The sequence below is a fragment of the Felis catus genome, chromosome B2 (assembly GCF_018350175.1).
Source record: "Felis catus isolate Fca126 chromosome B2, F.catus_Fca126_mat1.0, whole genome shotgun sequence".
NCBI classification, from domain to species: domain Eukaryota; kingdom Metazoa; phylum Chordata; class Mammalia; order Carnivora; family Felidae; genus Felis; species Felis catus.
This window is the reverse complement of record NC_058372.1, coordinates 11,281,937-11,305,179: the sequence shown is the minus strand read 5'-3', so window position 1 is coordinate 11,305,179 and position 23,243 is coordinate 11,281,937. Positions and strand designations below refer to the sequence as shown.

The 23,243-nt window shown below is 43.3% G+C and overlaps 1 protein-coding gene across 9 annotated transcripts in view; it reads right to left on the bottom strand.

Annotated features, from left to right (window-relative positions):
- Positions 1-22,654, bottom strand: part of KIF13A (kinesin family member 13A) — a 214,283-nt gene extending 191,629 nt beyond the window's left edge. For 8 of the 9 annotated variants that reach the window (XM_023253636.2, XM_023253638.2, XM_023253639.2 and 5 more), the window contains exons 1-2: positions 22,428-22,654; positions 22,047-22,137 (exon numbers count right to left, since the gene is read on the bottom strand). In XM_023253636.2, coding sequence (XP_023109404.2) covers positions 22,047-22,137; positions 22,428-22,482 — 146 coding nt within the window. In that variant the 5' untranslated portion in view covers positions 22,483-22,654. Of the gene's footprint in view, positions 1-22,046; positions 22,138-22,427 lie in introns of those variants that run through there. The other variant, XM_045057071.1, reaches the window with a different exon arrangement.
- Positions 22,655-23,243: the final 589 nt, after the last annotated feature.

The following is a 23,243-nucleotide window of genomic DNA, read 5'->3' as shown; positions in this document are numbered from 1 at the left end:
TAAAATCGGCTGCATCAACTCTTCCTGCTCTTCAGTTATTCATAGTATAGCCACTGAACTCACTCTCAAAAACCATGCTTGAAGAATGGTAGACAAAAATGCAAACAATATTCACATAGGTCAACTTGTCTACCTTTTAGAAGCTATGATCATTCATTGGCCTAAAAAGGTGGTTTTGTTAAAGCACTTTATTATTTATTCATTTATTTAAAGCTTATTCATTTGTTTTGAGAGAGAGGGAGCGAGAACATGAGCAGGAGAGAGAGGGAGGGAGGGAGAGAGAGAGAGAGAGAATGAATCCCAAGCAGGCTCCATGCTGTCAGCACAGAGCCTGATGTAGGGCTCAAACTCTCAAACCTTGAGATCATGACCCAAGCCAAAACCAACAGTCAGACATTTAACCTTAACTGACTGAGCCACCCAGGTACTCCTAAAAAGATGTTTTAATAAATCTTGTCTTTGGTTTTATATATATTTTTTTTTCTTTTTTTTTTTAGAGAGAGACAGAGCGTGAGCAGGGGAGGGGCAGAGAGGGAGGGAGACACAGAATTTGAAGCAGGCTCCAGGCTCTATGCTGTTATGACACGGGGCTTGAACTCATGGACCATGAGAACATGACCTGAGCCAAAGCTGGACATTTAACCGACTGAGCCACCCAGGAGCCCCACCTGTCTTTAGTTCTTAAAAGTTGACACCAGGAAATCTCACCTTATTTCCTATTACTTCAAATGTAGAAAAAGCAAAGAAAACAAAACATACTGAATGCAATCCTTAGATAAAAGACAAGCAAATCAAATTCATAACAACAGTGGAAACTTTCAGAGTTCTACCAAGGAATAAAACTATAAGCAGAATGCTGTCCAATTACATGCCAATGCTGCTTTCTTGAAAAGAAACCTCGAAGTTTGGGGGTGGGGGTGGGGAAAGGGGTTGGTAATAACATGTAAAAGTGGACAAAAATGATACGAGTCTGGCAAATTTTCCATGGGCTTAGGTTATTGCTATCTGTGAGGCTTCAAAGTTGGCTTGATTTTATTCCAGATAAATGTTTTTAGAATTCTGTCAGGTATGAAAAAAATCAAAGGTAACTCACATGTCTCAAATGATTAATTCTCTCGAATAGTTCTTAGCTTCAATCATGTTTAACCTCTAGATATGGTGTGTTTGCTAATTTAATTAGGTGATGCAGAAATGTTTCCATGAAGGCTAGCCATCCAAACCATCCAAACCTTGACTCTCTGAGTATTCAAATATCTAAAATCCTAGATGGGGAAGAATAAGACTTTTGCTGTATTTGATGCAAATCTCCTTAAGACCCTATTTCAACCACTGAGAGACACTTGGAGTTCAAACATAGAAACTGGTTCTCTGGTCCTTAACAAAATTCCAAATTGCTTTTACTGAGTCAAAAGTTCCATTCTCTTTTTAGAAGCAGGAAGGGGGAAAAATGATTACAAGTGACTCAAAACAAAGTAATTTATCTGTGCTTCATTAGTGAGATATTTTCAGAGCACTGCAACTGAAGACATCTGTGATGTGAAATAGTGTGACTTACCTAGTGCGGTTAGTCCCCGGGTTGATCTCGACCTTACTGTTTTACTTTAGATTTATCCTTGCGGGAACAGATAACACATTAGCTTTAGTCATAATTTAAGATTAAGGAATAACCACATGCTCACAAAATTTTTAAAAAGTACAATATGGGGGCTAAATATTTTCAAATCAGTAGGTAGTAGGATAAAGGCAAGATTTAAAAACGGGGCGCCTGGGTGGCTCAGGTTGAGAGTCTGACTCTTGGTTGAGGCTCAGCTCATGACTCCAGGGTCGTGGGACTGAGCCCCATGTCGGGCTCCATGCTGAGCATGGTGCCTGTGTAAGATTCTCTCTCTCCCTCTAAAATATATACATAAAGAAAGAAAAAAGAAAACAATGTCAACTCATAAGAATCGTGTATCTTTAATTCTATCTCCAAAGTGACAACATAGTAACGTGAGTACTCATCAGAAATGCCCTAAGTGCACCCATTAGCATTCAATTTGTTTCTAAAGCTCTTTTCCACTAAACGAAGTTATAGCCTGAAACAGTAAGTATTCATTATTCTGGAACATAATTTTGCCAAGGAGCAAGTACACTTGGAAAGTTCTGAAGAGTAGCGGAAAAACCACAATTAGGATGCCCACTGATCAAGAGGCAACAATTTGAGCATTTACAAAAAAAAAAAGAGTGTGAATAAAAAGTGTCTACCAGAGCTAATCCAAACAAGACACAATGCTTGATTGTTTCAACACAGATCAGGCGTGGATGCAATTTTTAGATGGTGGCACAGCGTGCGATTGCTGTGTTTTCATAACCTTAAGAAACAAGTTCTTCATCTCCGTGGTATGAAATACCATGCACAGAAAAAGTCAGAAATGCGGGGCGCCTGCGTGGTTCAGTCGGTTGAGAGTCTGACTTGATTTCGGCTCAGGTCCTGATCTCAGAGTTCGTGGGATCAAGCCCCACGTCAGAGAGTGGCGCCTGCTTGAGGTTCTTTCTCTCCCTCCCTCTCTCTCTCTGCCCCTCCCTCACTTGTGCACACTCACACACTCTTGCTCTTTCTCCAAAAGATAAAAGTAAATTTTAAAAAAGGAGGGAAATGCATCATGATGTTCATAGAGTGATGAGCACAATTGTTACTTGATCTCTAATATCCTGTATTTTCTACATTGTTTAACAGTGAATGAGCACCACTTTTCCCGTTAGGAAAAAAATCCATATTAAAAGGTCACCTGAGACTTCCAAAGAAAAAGAAGGATATATGCCTCTAATTGGCCCTGCAGGAAGAAACCCTAAGCCACGCAAAAGTCCGCTGTGGGTTCCTAAATAGCCACACAGACTCTTGGATTATAAATATAGAAGTAGGACTGTTTTGTTGGTTACTTTGTTACTTCACAAGTGCTATGAAGAAAGAAAGCTAGCAGGAGCCCATCTCACACTCAAAGACTGGAAAACCAAACTTGTCTAAGGCCGAGAAAACTATCGAAGGCCTTTCTGGAGGACTGCACGTTGCAGGAGCTGAGACGCCTGGCGATCTCCGGTCAGGAACGACCCCACCAGACCGCTGTTGCTATTGGTAACAACTTCCAAGAGCCCCTTCTCCATCACTCCCTGCAGGTAAGACCCCCCCCAGTGCATTTTCTCCTGCTCTCATCCGGCTGGAGACAGCTGCTCTGCCTTCCTGAACTGATTTCTGAAGCAACAAGGCCCAGCCATGGGACTATGACTCAGTGTTTCATAATTGTTGGGAGATGGATGGAAAAGAACTTGCTAATGAGGTGCTTATTTAACAAAGTCTGCATACTCTTAATAAAGAGTTAATAAAGTCTGCAATGGCTTACTTCAACATATAAATAAAAACAGATTCAACGCTATCCCTGCAAAATGCCGTTCTCATGTGACTTCCATTCCAATGTGCATTTTGGGACACCGTGTGTGTGCCACAGAGTGCCCACAACCCTCGGAACCCAGGGGCTTCTGACTTACCTAGGAGCATCCGTTTAACATGAGCGCTTCAAAATTGAAAAAAAAAAAACAAAAAAGACAACCGCTATAAGCACAAGCAGAAGACGCAGCATCAACCTACGTGCCCCTCAAAACCGGAGAATGAGAGGCGCCCTTGCCCACCAGGAGGAGAAAAGCAATCGAGTCGGCAGCCCTGACCCTCACAGACCTGTCCCCAGTTAACTGGCTCCAGACTCCAGGGGAGGCTGGAGGAAGGTGCACGGGCAACCTTCCGGTACCGGCCCCTTCTGTGTCCATGACAACCGCAGGAAAAACGTCTCATCATCTGACTCACCCCCATACCAACTGAGTCAGGCTGCTGTGGGTGTCTCCCCGAGTCTGGGACCACACGGCACACAACAGCTCGGGCGCTACACGAGATGAAACAGAAATCACTTCGACTCGGACAGGATCCCCTCCCACTAGTTACCCTCAGAGAACTCGCTGCTGCGGCTGCCACGCAGGTGGTGTGCAGAAAACAGCAACAATGTGAACTCTGTCAAAGTCTGCGTGGCTTCTTGGCTGGATCAATCTCCCTGTGAGCCGTGCTAGCAGCCAGGGCCTGTGCTTGTCAGCCCAAGGCAGTGGCAGCCAGAGCTGTATGGGTCTGGAACCACATGTGTACCGCCATTCTCCAAAAAAGCCACACAACAGTGCAGACCCTATCATTATGTAATAACCTAACGCGGAAATTAAAGGTCTCATGGGGCCCAGACGAGAAGCAGGAGAACCACAAGTGATGGGACAGACACAGCCTGAGGAGGAAATAAAAACATTCCGCCCACAGATTCATGTACGAAGGCACAGCTCTTCCTGTAAAATGCATATCCCCACATCTCTCACGGTATCCAGTCTTTAAACATCCCGAGGACACCTCGTCTGTACAAGGCACGTGCTCGCCGCTGGGGGGGAAGGAACAGGGAAGGAACACACAAGAGACATGACGAGGGGCTCTGCCCTCGAGTTCGCCGTCTAGAGGAGGCAATAAGCTATTTGCACCAATTCTTCAGGAACATGGAGCTGGTGACTATCTCCAACTCGAGCGTGTGGGGAACATTTACTCAGCACTCCACGGATGAACTCACAGAGCTATCATGAACTTCCGGTAAATGAACACAGGGCACTTCACGACTATCATTCTGCTTTACGGAAGTAAACAAACAAGCAAGGACGTGTGTAACACGCTAACAGAACGTTCACCGTAAGCTGTGACTTCAACCTGTAAAACGCTCTAGAAACAAGCGGAGAAGGAAGGACCGGAAGCCTTGGAACAGCTCTTCACAGACCCATGGTTTCCGAGCTGTGTGACCAGAATTCCCTCCGCCCCCTCATGCCTGTCCAGCTGTGCCCACCCTCCTGAGAAGACCGGTTGACCTCTGGGGTGGAGGTGACTAGTGGGAGGTGTCCTTGGACCGAGGTCCCCATTTGGTTCCTATATGAGCCCTGTCTCCTCTCCACCATCCACAGAGCTCCTCTATGGCCAATGGAGAAAAAGACTGGATAGTCCATTAAAAAATAAAATGCCAAGCTCCCTCCCCAAACTCCAGACCAGTGCTACGGCTAAAGCCCGGCCAAAATGAAAAACAAGTCCTCTAAGTTCTGAAGATGACACACCCCAGTGATCATCTGCTGAGACAGTGCAAAGCAGCATGGAGCCCTGTTTGCATCTGTCTGCGAACCCAGCCAGAACGTATGAGATGCTAGGCCCGTGAGGACTGGCCTCCACACAACAGCACCCAGAACAGCACCCAGGGCTCCTGCCCCTGCCAGCGACGCTCACACAGGGACACTCATGAGTCCATGTGATGGACTCTAGTCCGTGTGTCTGTGTGCACGGATGTAATTACCCTGCTGCAAAGTCAGAAGTCTGTATTAAGGGCCACGTTCCACAGGCAAGAAGCCACAGCACCTGAAGAGCTTTCGTGAAAAACTGCTTTTCAGAAAACTAGAAATGTATTATTATTTCCCCCAATTTACAGGCCCTGAAATGCACATCCGTTCCTAAAACGGCAGCCTCTCTCAACTACACTTCCCTCTCACAAGGGCTGCCTGAGCCATCCTAATGACACAAGAGCACCGGTAGGACGAGTGAAGGCTCCAGCCAGCAGGCACCTTGCACTACACACACTGTGCGAAACGAAAGTATTCTCAAACAGGCTCACTCCACCTGGGGGCCTTGGTGTCATAAGGAGATGCCAGGAGGAGGCAGCTTTGTAAAGTTCCCATGTGTTCAGACTCTAAGGAGAGTTTTCAGTACCCGCTGCCCCTCCCCACCCAACACCACACTGCTCCTCCCCCTCCAGCTCTCAAGCAGATCAAGAACCAGTTGGCTTGCTTGTCCACAGCAGCGCGTCTTCAGCAGACACAGGTGAACAAGCTGGCCTCTGCAACATTTATCGTTCCCTTTATTCAGGGCAACAGGTTTGGGCCACGTGAATGGAGGAGCCTGAGAATGATCAGGACAATGGATTCACTGCTTTTAAATGAGTGTAACTCATCTCTGCTCAGCAATCCCACCAGGGTCACCAACATGCCCAGAAAGAATTCACCACATGGGAGGCTTAGGGAGGAGATCCCTGTCACTAACCCTCACAGCCAGGGCTATCCAGGATGCAGACATTTAAGCCAAACACTGCATTCAAGTTAATTCAAACAAACAAACAAACACACGTGGCAACAGAAGCAGGCAAAGGTCTGCAAGCATGTAACTGATCTGAAATCTATTTACTCCCACTTGGGCATAAGCTCTCCTCTGTCAGAATCCCCATATAAAAACATTCCTCTGCACTTAGTGTCACGCCAAGAATGATACTTCCTAACAGGATCTGATACACGCGCTTAATGGCTGTTTAATCACCAAGGCTGACTAATCAAGTAAAAGGCTTTGTCTTTTCAATTGAAAATTGAAGCTTAGCTCATACATACTTCAGATATTTTAAAACATTCCAACTGCGGGGCACCTGGGTGGCTCTGTCAGTTGAGCATCTGACTTCGACACAGGTAATGATCTCACAGTTCGTGGGTTTGAGCCCTGCATCGGGCTCGGTGCTGACAGCTCAGCGCTTGGAACCTGCTTCTGATTCTGTGTGTGTCTCTCTCTCTGCCCCTCCCCCGCTCATGCTCTGTCTCTCTCTCTCTCAAAAATAAATTAACATAAAAAAATAAATAAATAGGGGCACCTGGGGTAGCTCAGTCGGTTAAGCGTCCGACTTCGGCACAGGTCATGATCTCACAATCTGTGAGTTCGAGCCCTGCATCGGGCTCTGTGCTGACAGCTCAGAGCCTGGAGCCTGCTTCGGATTCTGTGTCTCCCTCTCTCTCTGCCCCTCCCCCACTCATGCTCTGTCTCTCTCTGTCTCAAAAATAAATAAATACATAAAAAACATTAAAAAATTAAAAAAATAAATAAAAATTTAAAAAGTAAAATAAAATAGAAAATAAATAAATAAAATAAAAATAAAACACTCCAGCTACAGAATGAAACACACGTAGCCTGGCCTTGCACTCCCCAAATCAGCCCGTTGTCTCTAGATCACAGAGATGGCCTTGGGAAAGGCTGAAAAGTCAAGGCCATCAATAAACTGGCACCCAAGGCCCATACCTGGCCCCTTCCTTGTTCCTCCAGCTTCCCCTGCCCCATCCTATTCTTTGCTTCCAGGGGTGGAACAAAGGGGTGGCAGGGGTGAACTCTGAGGGCACCATGAGGGCAAGGAGAGGCTGAGGGCAGAAACACTCCCCTGCACTCCTCCCCACTTCTGAAGCCATGAATGATGGCTCAGATGTTTTACGTGCACAAGGAACAAAGAAAAAACCAGCACACGCTTCGTGTTCGTTCATGTAAATGTACAAAGTATTTAGCACATCAAAACTTTTCTGTTACGTGCCTCTTTAGTTCTTCTGTATTTCTGCACACAACTGGATACCCTGATCGAGATGTCTGATGGCATGCATCGTTCCCTTATTAAAAGAAACTGACCACAAATGCATGTGCATATATGTTTGCAGGATACATATTTTTTTTGAAAAAGTATTTTAAGAAAACGACCAGGAAATTCAAAGGAAAATTACTGTAGTGTGTTTCTAGGAAACAGTCAAGAGATATTTTCCAAAATGATTATGATAAATAAATAAATAAATAAGTGAATAGGTCCAAGGATAAAATACATTCACTTAATGGGTGCCAGAGAACCAGGTAAGTAAAATAGCTTATTTTGAATTTTTTTTTTTTACGTTTATTTATTTTTGAGACAGAGAGAGACAGAGCATGAACAGGGGAGGGTCAGAGAGGGAGGGAGACACAGAATCGGAAGCAGGCTCCAGGCTCTGAGCTGTCAGCACAGAGCCCGATGTGGGGCTCGAACTCATGGACCGTGAGATCATGACCTGAGCCGAAGTCGGTCGCCCAACTGACTGAGCCACCCAGGCGCCCCTATTTTGAATGTTTAATAGAGACGCTTTGAGTCTACGTCTCCTGTATAAACCATTGGAACAAGAGTCACCAGGCTGAGCACTGGGATAATAAAATCAGTCGCTTCAGGAAGAAAAAGAGAGGCACAGAAACCCAATATTACTGAACACAATGTATCAGTACCTTCAGACAGCCATTGCCTCTGAAGTCAATTTCTGTCTAGGTAGAAGTAACCATCCAAGAATCCCCTACACTAAATAAAGCCTGCTAACCACTAATTATATCCTATTAATAGAAATACAATCAAATACTAACCCACACTTTCTGAGAACGTACTATGTCTAAGGTAACAAAGACCAGCACCCAGTAACTAGAACTCAGGGCTGAAGGTCCACGGTCATTGCAAAGACAAAAGAGTCTTTCTGATGTATACACTTCAATCAAAAGTAATCAGAAATTTCATAATACTTCAAAAGAATTGTGAGGTGTCCTACTTTAATTGCTCTTTTTAGATGTAAAAAAAAAAAAAACAAAACTTCGTATATTAAACTCGGAATGACTAAGAAATGGTATTAGGAAGAAAACCCGGGTCAATGAGCTTTAGGTGTTCCACAGTAATAAAAATAATAAATTATCAGCACTTAGTAGGTGCTATGTGGCAGGTACCATGCCAATCCCCACAATCACCACCATGTCTGGCACTTTTATTATTTCCATTTTATAAACGAGGAAACCAAGGCACTGAGGTTTGAGGGACTTGCCCAACATTTCACAGCCAATAAGTGACTCAAACATAAGCAGGTGGCCCCCAAAGTTCACACCACTACACCATTCTGTCACAATGCTTTGTTCTTCATACCCAACTAACGGCCACAGAAACACTGCAGAAGGCAAATAAAAGATTTCCCTTCATGGAGAGTAAAAGCTCCAGGTTGGATACAAGGTAACTTACCATACTTAAGAAATTTTAAACTCCGTTTAGGTTAACTTTTTTGTAGACAGGTCGACTGATTTCAATATATCAAACTACAAAAGCAAAGATGAACCCTGTACCATTAGAAATATTCAATTATATACATAAGAGGATGCTTTGTTCAGTTTTTAAAAGAAAAAAAAAACTTTTAACATTGATAGTATGTGCTTTACTTTTTTATATGGTTTTATTTATTTTTGAGAGGGGGGGGAGTGGGAGGGAGGGGCAGAGAGACAGGGAGACACAGAATCTGAAGCAGGTTCCAGGCTCTGAGCCATCAGCACAGAGCCCGATGCAGGGCTCAAACTGGTGAAGCAAGAGATCATGACCTGAGCTGAAGCTGGATGCTTAACTGACTGAGCCACCCAGGCACCCCATAATAGAATGTGCTTTAGCCTGAAGGATCAAAGGAGTCAAGATGCTGACAACTGTAATGACTGATGTACTACCAAATATCACAGACACCAGGGACATCCAACTGCATGTCACAGTCTATGGGTGACCTGTGGTGATGCTCCCATCAATTCCCAGGAAAGGAGAGAATTAACCATGTGGTTATTTTACAAAGCTAAACTTAGCTTTACAAAGCTAAACTGTATTTTACAAAGCTAAACTTATCCAATGTTTAAATTCTCATTATATCCTTCCTTCTGTTGTTAAGCAGTTTATTTTATTAAATGAAGTATCAAGATGCAGTTGGTGTTTTTGTTTTTGTGTGCTCGCCTGGCACATTTAAAAGAAGTTGGAAACTGTTTATCCAAAGTTTTATTTCTATTGGTTTTTTTTTTTTTTATTTTTATTTTGTTTAAGTAAGCTCTATGCCCAACATGGGGCTTGAACTCATGACTCTGAGATCAAGAGTCCCATGCTTTACTGACTGAGCCAACCAGGCGCCCCTATTTCTATTGTTTTTGTTTCTTTTTTTAATTGCTTCTCAAGTCTGGGAACCAATGAGCAAGGAAAGAGTTTTAACTCTTGGAAAAAACTAGTTAAATAATAACCTGGCTAGAGAACTTAAAAAGAAAAAAAGAAAAAAGTCCCTTAGGAGTACAGTAGGCCAGCAATTTTGGAAAATTATTTCCACTGCATAATTCACCATAAAAGCTCAGACTAAGCTGTCATCCTCAAGAGATGAATATTATTCTATCAAACCCAGCAATAGTTCAAGGCTTCAAAAACACTTAGTTATGTTGCCATGCTAATGTTACCTATTTGTTCTGTAACTCCAGGTCAAAAAGGCAGATGTTTAAAACTGGATACAGTTGCTCAGATTTAACACCATTATCTTGATAAGCTTCGCAAACACACTCCTCCCTACTTACTCAAAACATTACCCTTGAAACAAGTAATTTTAAGGATCTTTCTCAATGTAATAATGTAACCGTTACAATTTGTATAGAGAAGTCTAAACTTTAATTAAGTATATAAATAGAAGTAAAGATAGAGAACAAAATGACAAAACAAAACAAAAACCCCTAACAGTTTGTTACCCATTTTTGAAAAGGGCAATTAGAACTGTAGGTTCAGCCATAAATCTTTAAACATTCTCTGTCTAGCTGAAATAATAGATAAGTGGGCATATAAAGCATCAATTCTGAAGACTTGATTATTAATCCATTGAAGGCAAGTCTATCAAAAGGTTTGTTAGGGGTGCCTGGGTGGCTCAGTCAGTTAAACATCTAACTCTTGATCTCACAGTTCATGAGTTTGAGCCCCGCATCGGGCTCTGTGCTGACAGCACGGAGCCTGCTTGGGATTCTCCCTCTCTCTCTCTCTCAAAATGAATAAACTTAAATAAATAAATAGCTGTTAATCTGTTCAACAAACTACATGTGGGTTTACTGTTTGTGGCCTTCCAAAATGTGGGATAAATCTACTTGGTATTCGTAATACAATGTCTGTACATTTCCCCACCGTTTGCTCCTTCTGGTTTTCCTCTGAGGCCCCCAGCTTGAGACAAAGGAATATTTGTGGTCCTAGGTGGTGGATGTACAATCCAGGGAGTGTCTCCTCAAGACGACACAAAGAGCTGACAGCAGAGACTAAAGCTTCCCTTTCCTCCAAGGCTTCCTTCCTGTTCCAAGACTCCAAACTTCTTCCCCCAAGGGAATGGCAGATGCTTTCCGCACATTGCTCCTAACAGCAGCAAAGCTCATCACACCTACAGAGCAGACACCGAAGAGCCGTCCGGAATCAGTAACTCCATTCTGCGTTCAAAAGAAAGAGTAAGAGAGCACAAACCAGAAAGGACATATGTGTTCTCTCTCTCTCTCTCTCACTCTCTCTCTCCCCAACCAGAGCTGGTCCCACAATGGAGGATAGGAAATACAGAGCATCAACCAACGTTTGGAAGGGTTGTAACAGAACCCTCAAATAAAACTACCCAAGGACACTTTAGGCAAATAGCTCTGGAAATGTCATCTCTCCACCCCCATGCATACATGCTTATTACATAAAACAGCTGCATGCCTGGGAGAACAGCTTAAAAATCACTGGTTCCCAAAAAAGCACAACTGTACTAGATGGAAACGAATCCAAAGGTCCAAATCGGATGACTTACAACCCCCTGTGGGTGCATCCAGGAGCTGGTGCCCTAGCCGAGGTAGGAGGCACGCAGAATGTCTGTGAGGGACCCAGGCTCCTCGGCTGGCTGATAACGACTTCGGAGAACGAGAGCTAGTGGCTGTCTCGTTTCACTTGACGCCTTCCCTTCTTGCATCAGCTAACTGCAGGCAAACAGCCTGTTGAGAACAGTGACCCTGTCCTCCCTAGTTTTCCTGACACTCTGAGAAGCAAGTTACAACACAACCCACTTCAGTTCCTATAAGCGTTACCTACTGACACTGTTGGATGCAACTGTACATGTAAGCACAGGTCGGAGCAATCTGAATTTCAGGGCTGAAAACACTTTACAGCGTATCTGGTCTAGCCCTCAACTTTACAGATGCAGAAGGTCATACGGAAAAGGATCGATGGCCAGCTCAAGGATCCGTATCACGTCAGTGGCAGAACCAAGCGGCACCCCAGCTTCTAGCTTGTCCCGCTGTGCAGACCCCTCCACATACAAGGGGTCCCCAGGCTCTGGTACAGAACAGGAGCAGAGGCTGGGATGCCCCCATCGTCACAGGGGTCCACGGCAGGGAACTGTGGCCCACAGGCCACTGGCAAAGCTGAAGAACCAATGCTTCCCAGTAAGTCAGTATCCAGGGATGGGCCAGGCAAGAGGCAAGGGCTCTCTCTACATCTAGATAATTGAGGTACTTCCTTTCCTACTGCTGCAATTCAAGTAAAAACAAATAAGCGGAGAAATTTTTATGACACACACCTGGCTAGAGAGTAGGAGACTTTTTTTCTTAGTGGTAGAGAATTTATTTAGCTTTGTGGGGCTTTACTTCCACAACCCTATGAAAGTTCCATAAATTATGGGAATAAGGTAAATAGTTAGCCTGAGTTATGAGGCTTTCCTACATTAATTTTCAGAAAGTTAATGGTTATGAGTACATGATCACAATCAAAATGGTAAAATAAACCCAAGGACAAGGTGTGACACTGGCCTTTAAAACCTGGTTTATGAAGCTGGACCAGTGATTTTCAACCTTGGCCACACATGAGAACCAACTGACGACCATGTGAGTTAACCGCCTCGGACATTCAAGCTGGTCAAGCCTTCTAATGTCTACACCTCAGACTTCTAGTTTTCAAGGATGACGCCACAGACTTTGTGGAACAGACAAGTCATACCTACTTTGCTCTATCTGAATTCCTGACCCACAGAATCCATGGGCATAAGAAAATGGTTGTTTCAGACCACTAACTTTTGGGGCAACTTGTTAAACAACAATCGGAACTGGGACATGTGAAAAGCATTTAAAAATCCCAATGCCTAAGGTGCACCCTGGCTTAGCCAGAAAGAAAGGGATGCAAGTCATTGTGGGACCCCCAGACATCTATTTTTAAATCACCTCGGGGACACCTGGGTGGCTCAGTTGATTAAGTGTCCGACTCTTGGTTTCAACTCAGGTCATGATCTCTCAGTTCTTGAGTTCAAGCCCTGCATTAGGCTCTCTGCTGACAGCTCAGAGCCTGGAGCCTGCTTTAGATTCTGTGTCTCCCTGTCTCTCTGCCCCTCCCCCACTCATTCTCTGTGTCTCTGTGTCTCTCAAAAGTAAATAAACATTAAAAAAATTGGTGGGGGGGGGGACGCCTGGGTGGCTCAGTTGGTTGAGCATCCGACTTCAGATCAGGTCGTGATCTCACGGTTTGTGGGTTCAAGCCCCACGTCGGGCTCTGTGCTGACAGCTCAGAGCCTGGAGCCTGCTTCCGATTCTGTGTCTCCTTCTCTCTCTGCCCCTCCCCCACTTATACTCAGTCTCTCTCTCTCTCTCTCTCTGTCAAAAATAAATAAATGTAAAAAAATTTGTTTTAATTTTTTTTAAATAAAGCACCTCAGGTGATTCTAACATGCAATCATGTCTAGACCTGGGCTGTCCAATACAGTAGCCATCAACCACATGTAGCTGTTTAAATTTAAATTAAAATTAAATTAAGTAAAATGTAAAATACAGTTCTTTGGTTGCACTAGACACATGTCAAGAGCTCAGTAACCATATATGGCTAATGGTTACCATATTGGATGCAGATATATAGAACATTTCCATCATCACAGAAAATTTTATTGAACAGTGCTAATCTAGACCAGTTCTCAAAGCTCGGTCCTGAGCTAACAGATCAACATCACCTAGAAATTTGTTAGAAATGCAAATTCTTAAGCCACATCCCAGACTGACTCAATCAGAACTTTTTTGGGGTGGGGGCTCTCCAAATGACTCTCACACACACTCAAGAGCAAGAATGACTGGTCTTGTTACTGACCCTACAAAATCATTTTCCCATGACCTATCTCATATTTAAATCTATAAATCATCAGTTTTTAATTCCATTATAACGTAAGAGAATAGTTCATGTAGTCATATAATTCTAAAGGTGTATTTTTAAGTTAGCAAATTTGCATGAGAAGAAATGCCTTTCAGTTAGCAAAAATTCTAAAAAGTCTCATAAAGATGCTCTCGGTTATTTATAATCATAAGAGAAACAATCTTTAGGCCCAAAAACATTTAAATGGTTAAAAATTACATGAAACTCAACAAACCATTCAATTATTAAAATTATAATTGTGAAACTTACGTTGCATGCGTGACAAAAATATAAATGAGAGAAAAGCAAAACAGAAAACTGAAATTGCAAATCTGTGTATTACATGGACAAGGACAAAATGAAGGTAGAGGAAAAATAAGAATAACTGGTTAGTCTTGGCCAATGACTCCCATCCCCTTTTCTTTCTGCCATACCTCTTATAAAGTTAACTATGGAAAAACATTTTAGAGTATCTAAGGAAGCAACTTTCTAAAAAGATGTAATTGTGCTTTGATGTGAAAAGTCCATTGCAAGAACAATTTTGTAAAATAGTTCTACTACTTTATCAGTGACTCACTGAATTGTTCATCTCATAGAAACACGCAATCAAGACAGGACTGAAGCAAATGATTAGGCTTAGACAAGTTGTCCTTTCCTGAGAGTCACAAGGATTTCTTCTTTCTACTCTTCCTTTTAACCTTACATTCTACATTCAAATAGAAGGATTGTGTATTTTTACAAATAAAACTTTAGAAAGATGTGAAAGCCTGACATTTTTTCTTTTAGTTTCCACATATTTGTTGGGTGATAAAATGCCAAATAAACTAATTACCCAGGAGGAATTTCTCACATTTTCTTCTTACATTTGCAAACATAAAGTTCCAGAAATGTTTTGTAGAGTGGCCTTCTTTGAAAGCAGAGCTCCTGAATCCCACATAAATCAACTCTTGATTGTTTTAATACATGTTTTCATACAAATTTTAGCATTACTTCCTTTATTGACAGCTCCGTTGTTATTAAACTGAATTTCTTATGTTGTCAAGGTACGGTGTAATCTTTCTGAGTGTTTCTGTGTTGGTTTCTCTGCTATTTTGTTTCCTATGCTGGTAGTATTCTCCAAACTCCTTTAAATTCTAAATGCATAAACACGTTCTCTACTCTAGCTCCAGGGAAAATTTGAGAAAAGGTAACTGTAGTTGAATAACTCTGAGAAACCTTGATGTCTTCAGGAAACCTGTTCCTGTAAATTTCTTAAAAATATGAGTGAGAAGCATATTTAATTTTGTTAAAAATTGGAAACAATCCAAGTTATCCACTTATGTCCAACTAGATTTTACCAGAAGAAGCCAAGTTAACTGGGCTGATAAACTGGCCAGTTTGGTACCATTTAGAAAAATTTTCCCAGCCCCATAAGCATACATATTTTTAAATGAAAACTGACTCCAAAAAAAAATCTCTCAACTAAAATTTTTGCAGTAGTGATGCAAAAATAAGATTTTTCTACTTTTTACAGCTTTTTGTACTGGCTACAATTAATTATCCTCATGAATGCTGGTAATTAAGCATCGTCTAAGGCAACTACTACCTTCAATTACAGGGTTTGCGTATGCTCTTAGGAAAAAGGAAATCATTATTTTTATTTCCATTATTGGAAGTTAAACAGAAAAAGGGTTGGATAGAAGGTTTTAATAATTTTTTTTTTTTTTTAAGCAGTGAAGAGAACTTACAAAATCCTTCGTGTTGGTGTGTTGGGCATTCTTGAATCTAGGCACTGAGAATACAAAGATGAATCATATATAGTCCTTGCCCCAGAGAAACCAGAGTCTAGCTGCATTCAGCTCCAACTGAGCAAAGGTCCTTCACACAGAAGACGGAGATCAACACAAACAAAACAACACACTTAAAAGAAAAAAGTAGACTATATACAGAAAACTATCATTAATGTCCTCAGAAAGGGAGTGAAAATACCAAGAAACAAAAATAGGCTACTACTAAAAAAAAAAAAAAAAAAGGCAGAGGCCAAATAATGAGTTCTTGGAAATTAAAAGTATGATAGCATAAAAGAAAAATTAAACATAAGGGTTGAAAGATAAAGTGGAGAAATCTCTTAGAAGGTAGAACAAGGACACAAGTTCTCAGGTCAAAAAGGTCTATTGTGATTTCTCAAAAACAGAGAAGAATATTCTACAAGATTCTAGAAAGTGAAAATCTATGTAACATCTAAAGGATTAGAAACCTAACTTTGGACTTTTCAACAGAAACATGGGAAGATAAAAGACAACAGAGCAACCAATGCCTTTAAAATGGAATATTTAAAAAAAAAATGTAATGTTTATTTTTGAGAGAGAGACAGAATGGGAGCAGTGGAGGGACAGAAAGAGAGGGAGACATTGAATCTGAAGCAGGCTCCAGATGCCCCTAAAATGAATTTGATACCCACGTAAACTATCAATGAGATGAGTGGGTAGATTAGACATTTTCATGGTTTCAAAAAACTTTGCCCTTTCTATGGAAGCCACTAAAGAACATGCCAGGGCTCCTGAATGGCTCAGTCACTTAAGCGCTGACTTTGGCTCAGGTCATGATCTCCTGGTTCTTGAATTCGAGCCCCACATCAGGCTCTGTGCTGACAGCTCAGAGCCTGGAGCCTGCTTTGAATTCTGTGTCTCCCTCTTTCACTGTCCCTCCCCTGTTCCTGCTCTGACTCTCTCTCTCAAAAATAAACATTAAAAACAAAAAAGAATATGTGCTACAAAATTAAGGCAGTAAACCAAGAAAGGAAAAGGAAACAGAAAAGCAAGAGATTCCACACAGAAAAGAGATAAAAGGAATCCTCAGAATAATGTGACAGGCAACCCCAGGTGATAGCTAAGTCAGGCAGAGAAGACTACCCATTCATAAAGGAGCATATTGGAAGGCTTGAGATAAATGTCTCTAAAAAGATGAGATCAAGAGAGAACTTAATGTATTTGAATGTCCTTGAATTTCCTGAAAGGAGATTTAGGTAAGGAGCAGATAAAATTTAATGATTTAAATGTTGAATTAAGGATAAGTACATAGAAAAAGAAGCAAATTAAAGAAAAAAGAAAAGCAACTGTTAACTCCAGGGGAAAAAAAATTTGTATGACAGAAAAAGAAACCACAGAAGAGCACATGGCTCAATTATAAACAGCTAATTATATTATATAGTCATATAAATAATGTAAATACTAAATATTCATATTATCAAAATTACCATATAATTATACTGGGGAAATGGAGGATGGGAAGAATTTGGGGGTGAGGTGGGGATAGAGCATTGAAAGAGAACACAACACACATAAGAAACTAGCACTACCAGTATGTTATTCAGAAATATAGAGGGAAATTCCTAAAGAATAAGCTAAAATTGCTATTATGTAGTTGCCTCTGGGGAAAGAAATGAAGAAGAGGATTCCTTCTTTTTTTTTTACCACAGCCCTTATAAATTATAGAACTACTTTACACTATAAATTATGTACACTAGGGGCACCTAGCTGGCTCAGTCAGAAAAGCATGTAAATTTTGATCTCAGGGTTGAGTTTGAGCCCCATGTTGCGTGTGGAGATTAAATAAATACATAAAGTGCACAGATTTTATACACATATTACATATATACATATATGTATTCAGAACCCAGCCTCTTACCCACTAAACCTGTTTTTCAAATTATAAATTTGTAACCCATTAGTGGATTATGAAATCTATTAAGCAAGTCAACCATCATTTCTAAAATGAATTAGAACAGAGAGGAATAGAAAATAACAGATACACTGCATATAGTAAAATTTTTGTGAACCTTCAGACACGTGCATACACACAAACACAGTCCATGATGTTAAATGTAGTTTTCACTGTGGACTATGAATAAAATAATTTTAAAAACATTAATCTACAGTGCATTATAATTACATTTAGTCTTATTTCTTAGAAGTAAGAAATTCCAATCTACCTTTATTTTAAAACAAAGACACGGAAAGCACTGACAGATAATGAAAACATTCCATAATAATGCTCTTTAAAATACCACGAATGTCATGCATGAAGAATGATCACTCTTAAGTTAATGAAATCTAAATGCTCTGCTTTCTTACAATCGACTATAATATCTGAGCTAGAGAGAAATATAACAACACAGAAAGCAGAAGAGAATTCAAAGTCACCCAAATAATTTTATAATGTGGAATTTTACTGATCCTTAGGTGATCTATTTTTAAAAATTTCATATGACTTTCACTAATTTCTAAATTTCTGATCTACAAAGATACTTGAGCAGAAGGTGCCATCCTAGAAGCCTTTGGAATAGCAGGGAAAGCCAGCTTGGAGGAAAAACAAAAAAACAAACAAACAAAAAAAACTACAACATACAATACATAAACTAGAAACTATATACACAGTTGACCAAGACATAGCTTTCTCCCACGGACCAAGCATACCCTTTACAAGCTACACCACACATCCCGCAGTATGGAAAAATCGGTCAAGAAGCTAAAACTTTGATGCTCTTTTACTAAGAGCCTAAATTTAGCCCATTTTTCTTTCCACCTAGCTGGGTTATACATGCACATTGCTGTGAATGCTTACCCAACAATTCACTTACATAAAATAAGATCAAAACATCTACAGAAACAAGTTCCATTATACTCTTCATAATAAAGCTTCACTTCCTAAAAGTTATAAAATCAGGTTCATAAGCTACCCATCTGTATTTTTAAAACCACCACTCCCATCCAAACTGGACATAAAAAAAGAATGAGTATTAACATATGGGTATTTAAAGATATTTGTTGAAATATACATAAACAATAGATTCATGTGTGTGTGTATGTGTATCTAAAAATATACATTGTTTCGGAGAGACGAGGGGATGTGAGAACCCGGGAGACAGCAGGGTGAAAGAGTTTGCACGATGTGTCTCTTGATACTTTGATTTTTAAACTATTACCTGTTTTGGCAATTAGGGCTTCTTATTCTCTTCCTCTTCCTGAACTGCCTTCCTTCTGCATCCTAGTCCATGTGCTGCGTGCACAGACACACAATCAGCCAGAAATAATCTGTGGCAGGTGTGTTTTCAAGCTTTCTTTGACAAAGGACTTTCTCCTGATCTTGAAGATGTGAACCTACACTCTTAGCAACCACAAGGCCAACACAAATGCTATCATCTGTCCCTGCAGGATGCCAGGACCCTTGGTCATTTCCTCAGCCCTTCCTCAGTACCCCCATCACACTGGGGGACCTAACTCAGTGCAGACATTTGCTGAGTGCCTGCTATGTGCCAGGTACTATTTGGAGGCATGGGACACAAAGGGAAGATAAGGTACCTGCCTTCAGGGAGCCTGCAAACTCAAAAGGAGACAGAAGAGGAAACTGGTAATTTCCAAATGATATGGTACATATCAAAAATATTGTGGGCCCATAGTGATCTTTGGATCCCCTGTGCCGAGAAAGGTACCTAAATGATCTGAACATCGTAAGTATCTCCTGAATGGTAAATGCAATAGAATTTTAAGAAACATGTTCATATATGTCTTAATATTTCAAAAAGGTAATGAGTATATGTGTCAACTATTAACCTGATATTGTATTATATATTATATATATGTCAACTATTAACTCTGTAGTGTATTTTCTTACAATTTCAACACAAATATCTTTAACCTCAGAAGCCCCATGATCTTTTGGTCCTTAACATGTAGTCTTGGCTTTGATTCCATAAAGGAGGAAAGTTGTGAAAGCTAAGCCTGTTTCTTTCCCTGGAAATCAAAGCACCCTTGCTTGGTTTTACTTGTTAAGACTGAAAACTTTCACCCACTAATTTAAATTTTCTACTCATGGTTAATACATTGCAACTTCTTGCAATTTTCAGGAAAATAATAATTCTCACTTTGACATAGGTCTGCCAATATTATTTAAACACTTGAACTTCTAGGTAAGAAAAATAATATTCCCACCTTGCCCTGAGCTCTGTCCCAAAACAGATGATAGAAATGAACTGCAAACATAATATGAAGCATGGTTGTAATTAATCAACCCAGAGCCCAAGGGAGGAATCATTTCTATTTTTAAATGCACTGTTGCTTTAAGTGAAAACCTGGTGGAGAAATATGACACCAAGCTGCATAATGAAAATCAAAATGCATTTGATGTCTCCATCCTTGCAAAGACAATAGTCCTAACCTACAAGCGGCTCTGTGGAGTTGACTCCACTCAAGTATTCTGCAAACTGCATGACCGGTACCCAGGCAGAATTCCACAGAAGGGTCCATCTACCAAAGAATCCTATCTGTCAGGAGGACAAAACAAGAGAACTCCCATGTTTTAATGCTATTCTTACAGCTTCAGAGAAGGGGCTATTCCAATAAGCAAGCAGATAGATAAATTCCCAAATCATCCTACAAACCTTTACTTAAAAGACCCTGATTAGTAACTGCAGTGGTGGCCCTAAAAATGATCAACTAGTTATTGAGCATTTCTAAACAACGGTCTACAGTTATCACTTTTATCCAAGTTCCACAGAATTAAATGTTTCTCTCCACGAATCACAAAGCTCATTTCATTAAACAGTAGCTAACAGTAGCACTCCCTACGGTTAAGAGTGACAAGGAGCAGGTGCCAAACCAGCAAAGGAAACAGAAGCTACAACTACATAATAGAAGCTAATATTAATGTTCTACCTGTTTCCCCGGCTGCTTTGAAGAATCTGACCCGGCAGAATTTGGGGGGGAGAGCGGAGACAACATAAAAATACCCAGTTTTAGAAAAAATGTTGATGCTGTGTGCACCTAATTTAATCTGTAAATATTTAAATTTACTCAGTTGGCTCATTAGCACCATGAAATATACAACTATAGTACTACGAATGTATCTAAAATAATATAAATATTTACAATGTATCCAAAAATATTATCCAAGGATAGATCCATTACTGAAAGCATTTAACAAACATTTGAAGTATAACTTAGCAATTTACTATCACTATAACAATCTGCTATAGGTAGTCTGAAAACTGAATAAAAATTTCTAGCCTCAGCACAAAATGCAAAGAACTCCCAATCTCACCTCCTGACACCTTCTTCCCCCAAATTTAGCAAAACTGTGCCTGAACACCACATGATTATATATTTCATTAAACAGTAGCTAACAGTAGAGCACTCCTTATGGTTAAGAGTTGCTTCCTTTAGCAATAAAATAACAAATCCTACTTCAGTCTCTATTCAGTGCCAAACCTCCCAAGAGCACAAATGACTAAATTGTAGCGCGTCGATCAACAGGTGACTTTTAGAAACACACTTATACTCATGTCCCAGAGGAATTAATTCTGTCAAACTTACAGTTTTCATCTTTCCTATTTTTACAAGCTACTGCACTGCGATGCTGAATGAATTCCAACCGTTTTCTTCTCAGGGGCTTACCAGAAAAATGCCAAATATTCAAATTATTTTAAGGCATTTTCCCATACTGCTGCGTGGAATAGAGCAGAATTAATAAGGATCCAAGAGTTACCACTTTTCAAATGCAAATATGTTGCCATCTAGTAAATGCAGCCCCTTTTTAAACATCCCCCCAGTGTCTACGCAGCTCAGGGCACTACTTTTGTTTCCTTGAAAATCAAAATTCGCGCATTACATTCAGGCATTATCTAGACCCAGCACCAACAAAATAATAGACTTTAAATGGTCCACGCCTCAGCCTGCATCATACAATACTGTTCGGCTTTATTACGCCCCCCCCCCTTCATTTTATATACAAAGTCCCTAAGCAATTCTGCCAAATAAAGCACACTGTGAAGTGGTAGGGGAAAAACGAGGGGCACTGGGTTTCACGAAAACAAGGCCTTGGGATGGTCGCTTGCCCCCTCAGGCCTCAGTCTTCTTATCTGTAAAATGTGGGGCTGGTCGTCTGTAGGGTTCCCTCCGGCCCCCTCTGTCCGGGTGCCGTGAAGACGGCCGGGGACGCAGCGGACTGGTGACGGCGGTGGCCCTGCCTGAAGCCACTCTAGACGGGAGGGGACAAGGGGGGGGGGGTGCCGCGGGAGGAGAGGAACTTGGACTTGTAACAGCTTCAGACGGGAGCGTGCGACAAACTTGAAGCCGTCCCCGTAACCATACGGAAGAGCCATCCCATTTTCCGGGCTCCCACTTGTAGGAGACTGCGGGTGGGACCCCCCTGCCCGCCCTCTCGGCTCCCCTTTACCTTTCTCCCTGTTTGGTGTTAGAAGGAGGAGGGTGCAGGACCGTTTGATTCCCTTCCATCTCCACCACGCACTTGGTGTTCAGTTCCAGTTCTGAAAGCAAGAGGGGAAGGGGGCCGCTGCCGCAAGCCGAGCATCCGCGCCTGCAGCCCCCAGGGCGCGGGGCTCTCCCGGGGGGCGGCCGAGCCGGGAGCCCGGAGCCGGGAGCCGCGCGTCCGGGAGGGGAGGGGGGGGCTCCGCGGCCAGTGCGGCGCCGCCTCCGCCCCGGCCCCGCCGCGCTCTCGCCGCGCCCCCCCCCCCCACCGGCCCCGCGGCCCGCACTTTCCAAAGTTGCCCCCGCCCTCGGCCCGACCACAGAGAAAAACGAGCGGAAAGCTGCTCACCTCGCCGGTTCATGGGCCGGACCCGGACGGCAACTTTTACCTTCGTATCCGACATGTTGGCGGCGCCCGCTCGGCCCCAGGCGGCCCCTCACGCGCCGCGCCGCCGCCGCCGCAGCCGCGCGCCCCCCGAGCGCGGCCGCCGCCGCTCCGCCGTGTGCTCCGCGAGGCAGCGCCGAGGCGCGCGGGCCATCCCGGGGGAGCGCGACGCGGGGCACGGCCGGGCCCGGGGAGGGGCGGGCGGGCGGGCGGGCGGGAGCGCGGGGCGGGGCGCGCGGCGGCGGCGCGGGCGGGAGGAGGCCGCGCGGCCGGGCCCAGGCGCCGCTCTAGCCGCGCCGGCCCAGCCGAGCGCGCCGCGCCGCCGCCCCTCGCGCCCGCCCCGGGCCCGGCCGCGCCGCCATCTTCCGCGCCCCGCCCCGCCCCACCGGGGCCGGGGGCGCTGGGGAGGCCAGGCCTGGGGCGGGGGGGTTGGGGGCGCTCGGCGGGGTCCGGAGCGCTGGGGAGGCCTGGCCGGGGGTGGGGCGGGCGGCGGGGCCTGCGGCGCTGGGGAGGCCGGGGCGCTGGGGAGACTGGGGCGCTGGGGAGGCTGGGCCGGGGGAGGGGGCGCGCGGCGGGGCCTGGGGCGCTGGGGAGGCCGGGGCGCTGGGGAGGCCGGACCGGGGTGGGGGGGGCCGGGGGCCTGGGGAGCCCCGGGCCAAGCCTGTGCCGGCACCCGCGGCCGCGGGGACCCCCAGGAGCACCGCCTGGAACTTGAGTCCCCCAGGGGGGCCGCTGTCACCCGCAGACCGGGAGCCCCAGGCCTTACCCACGGAATGAAAT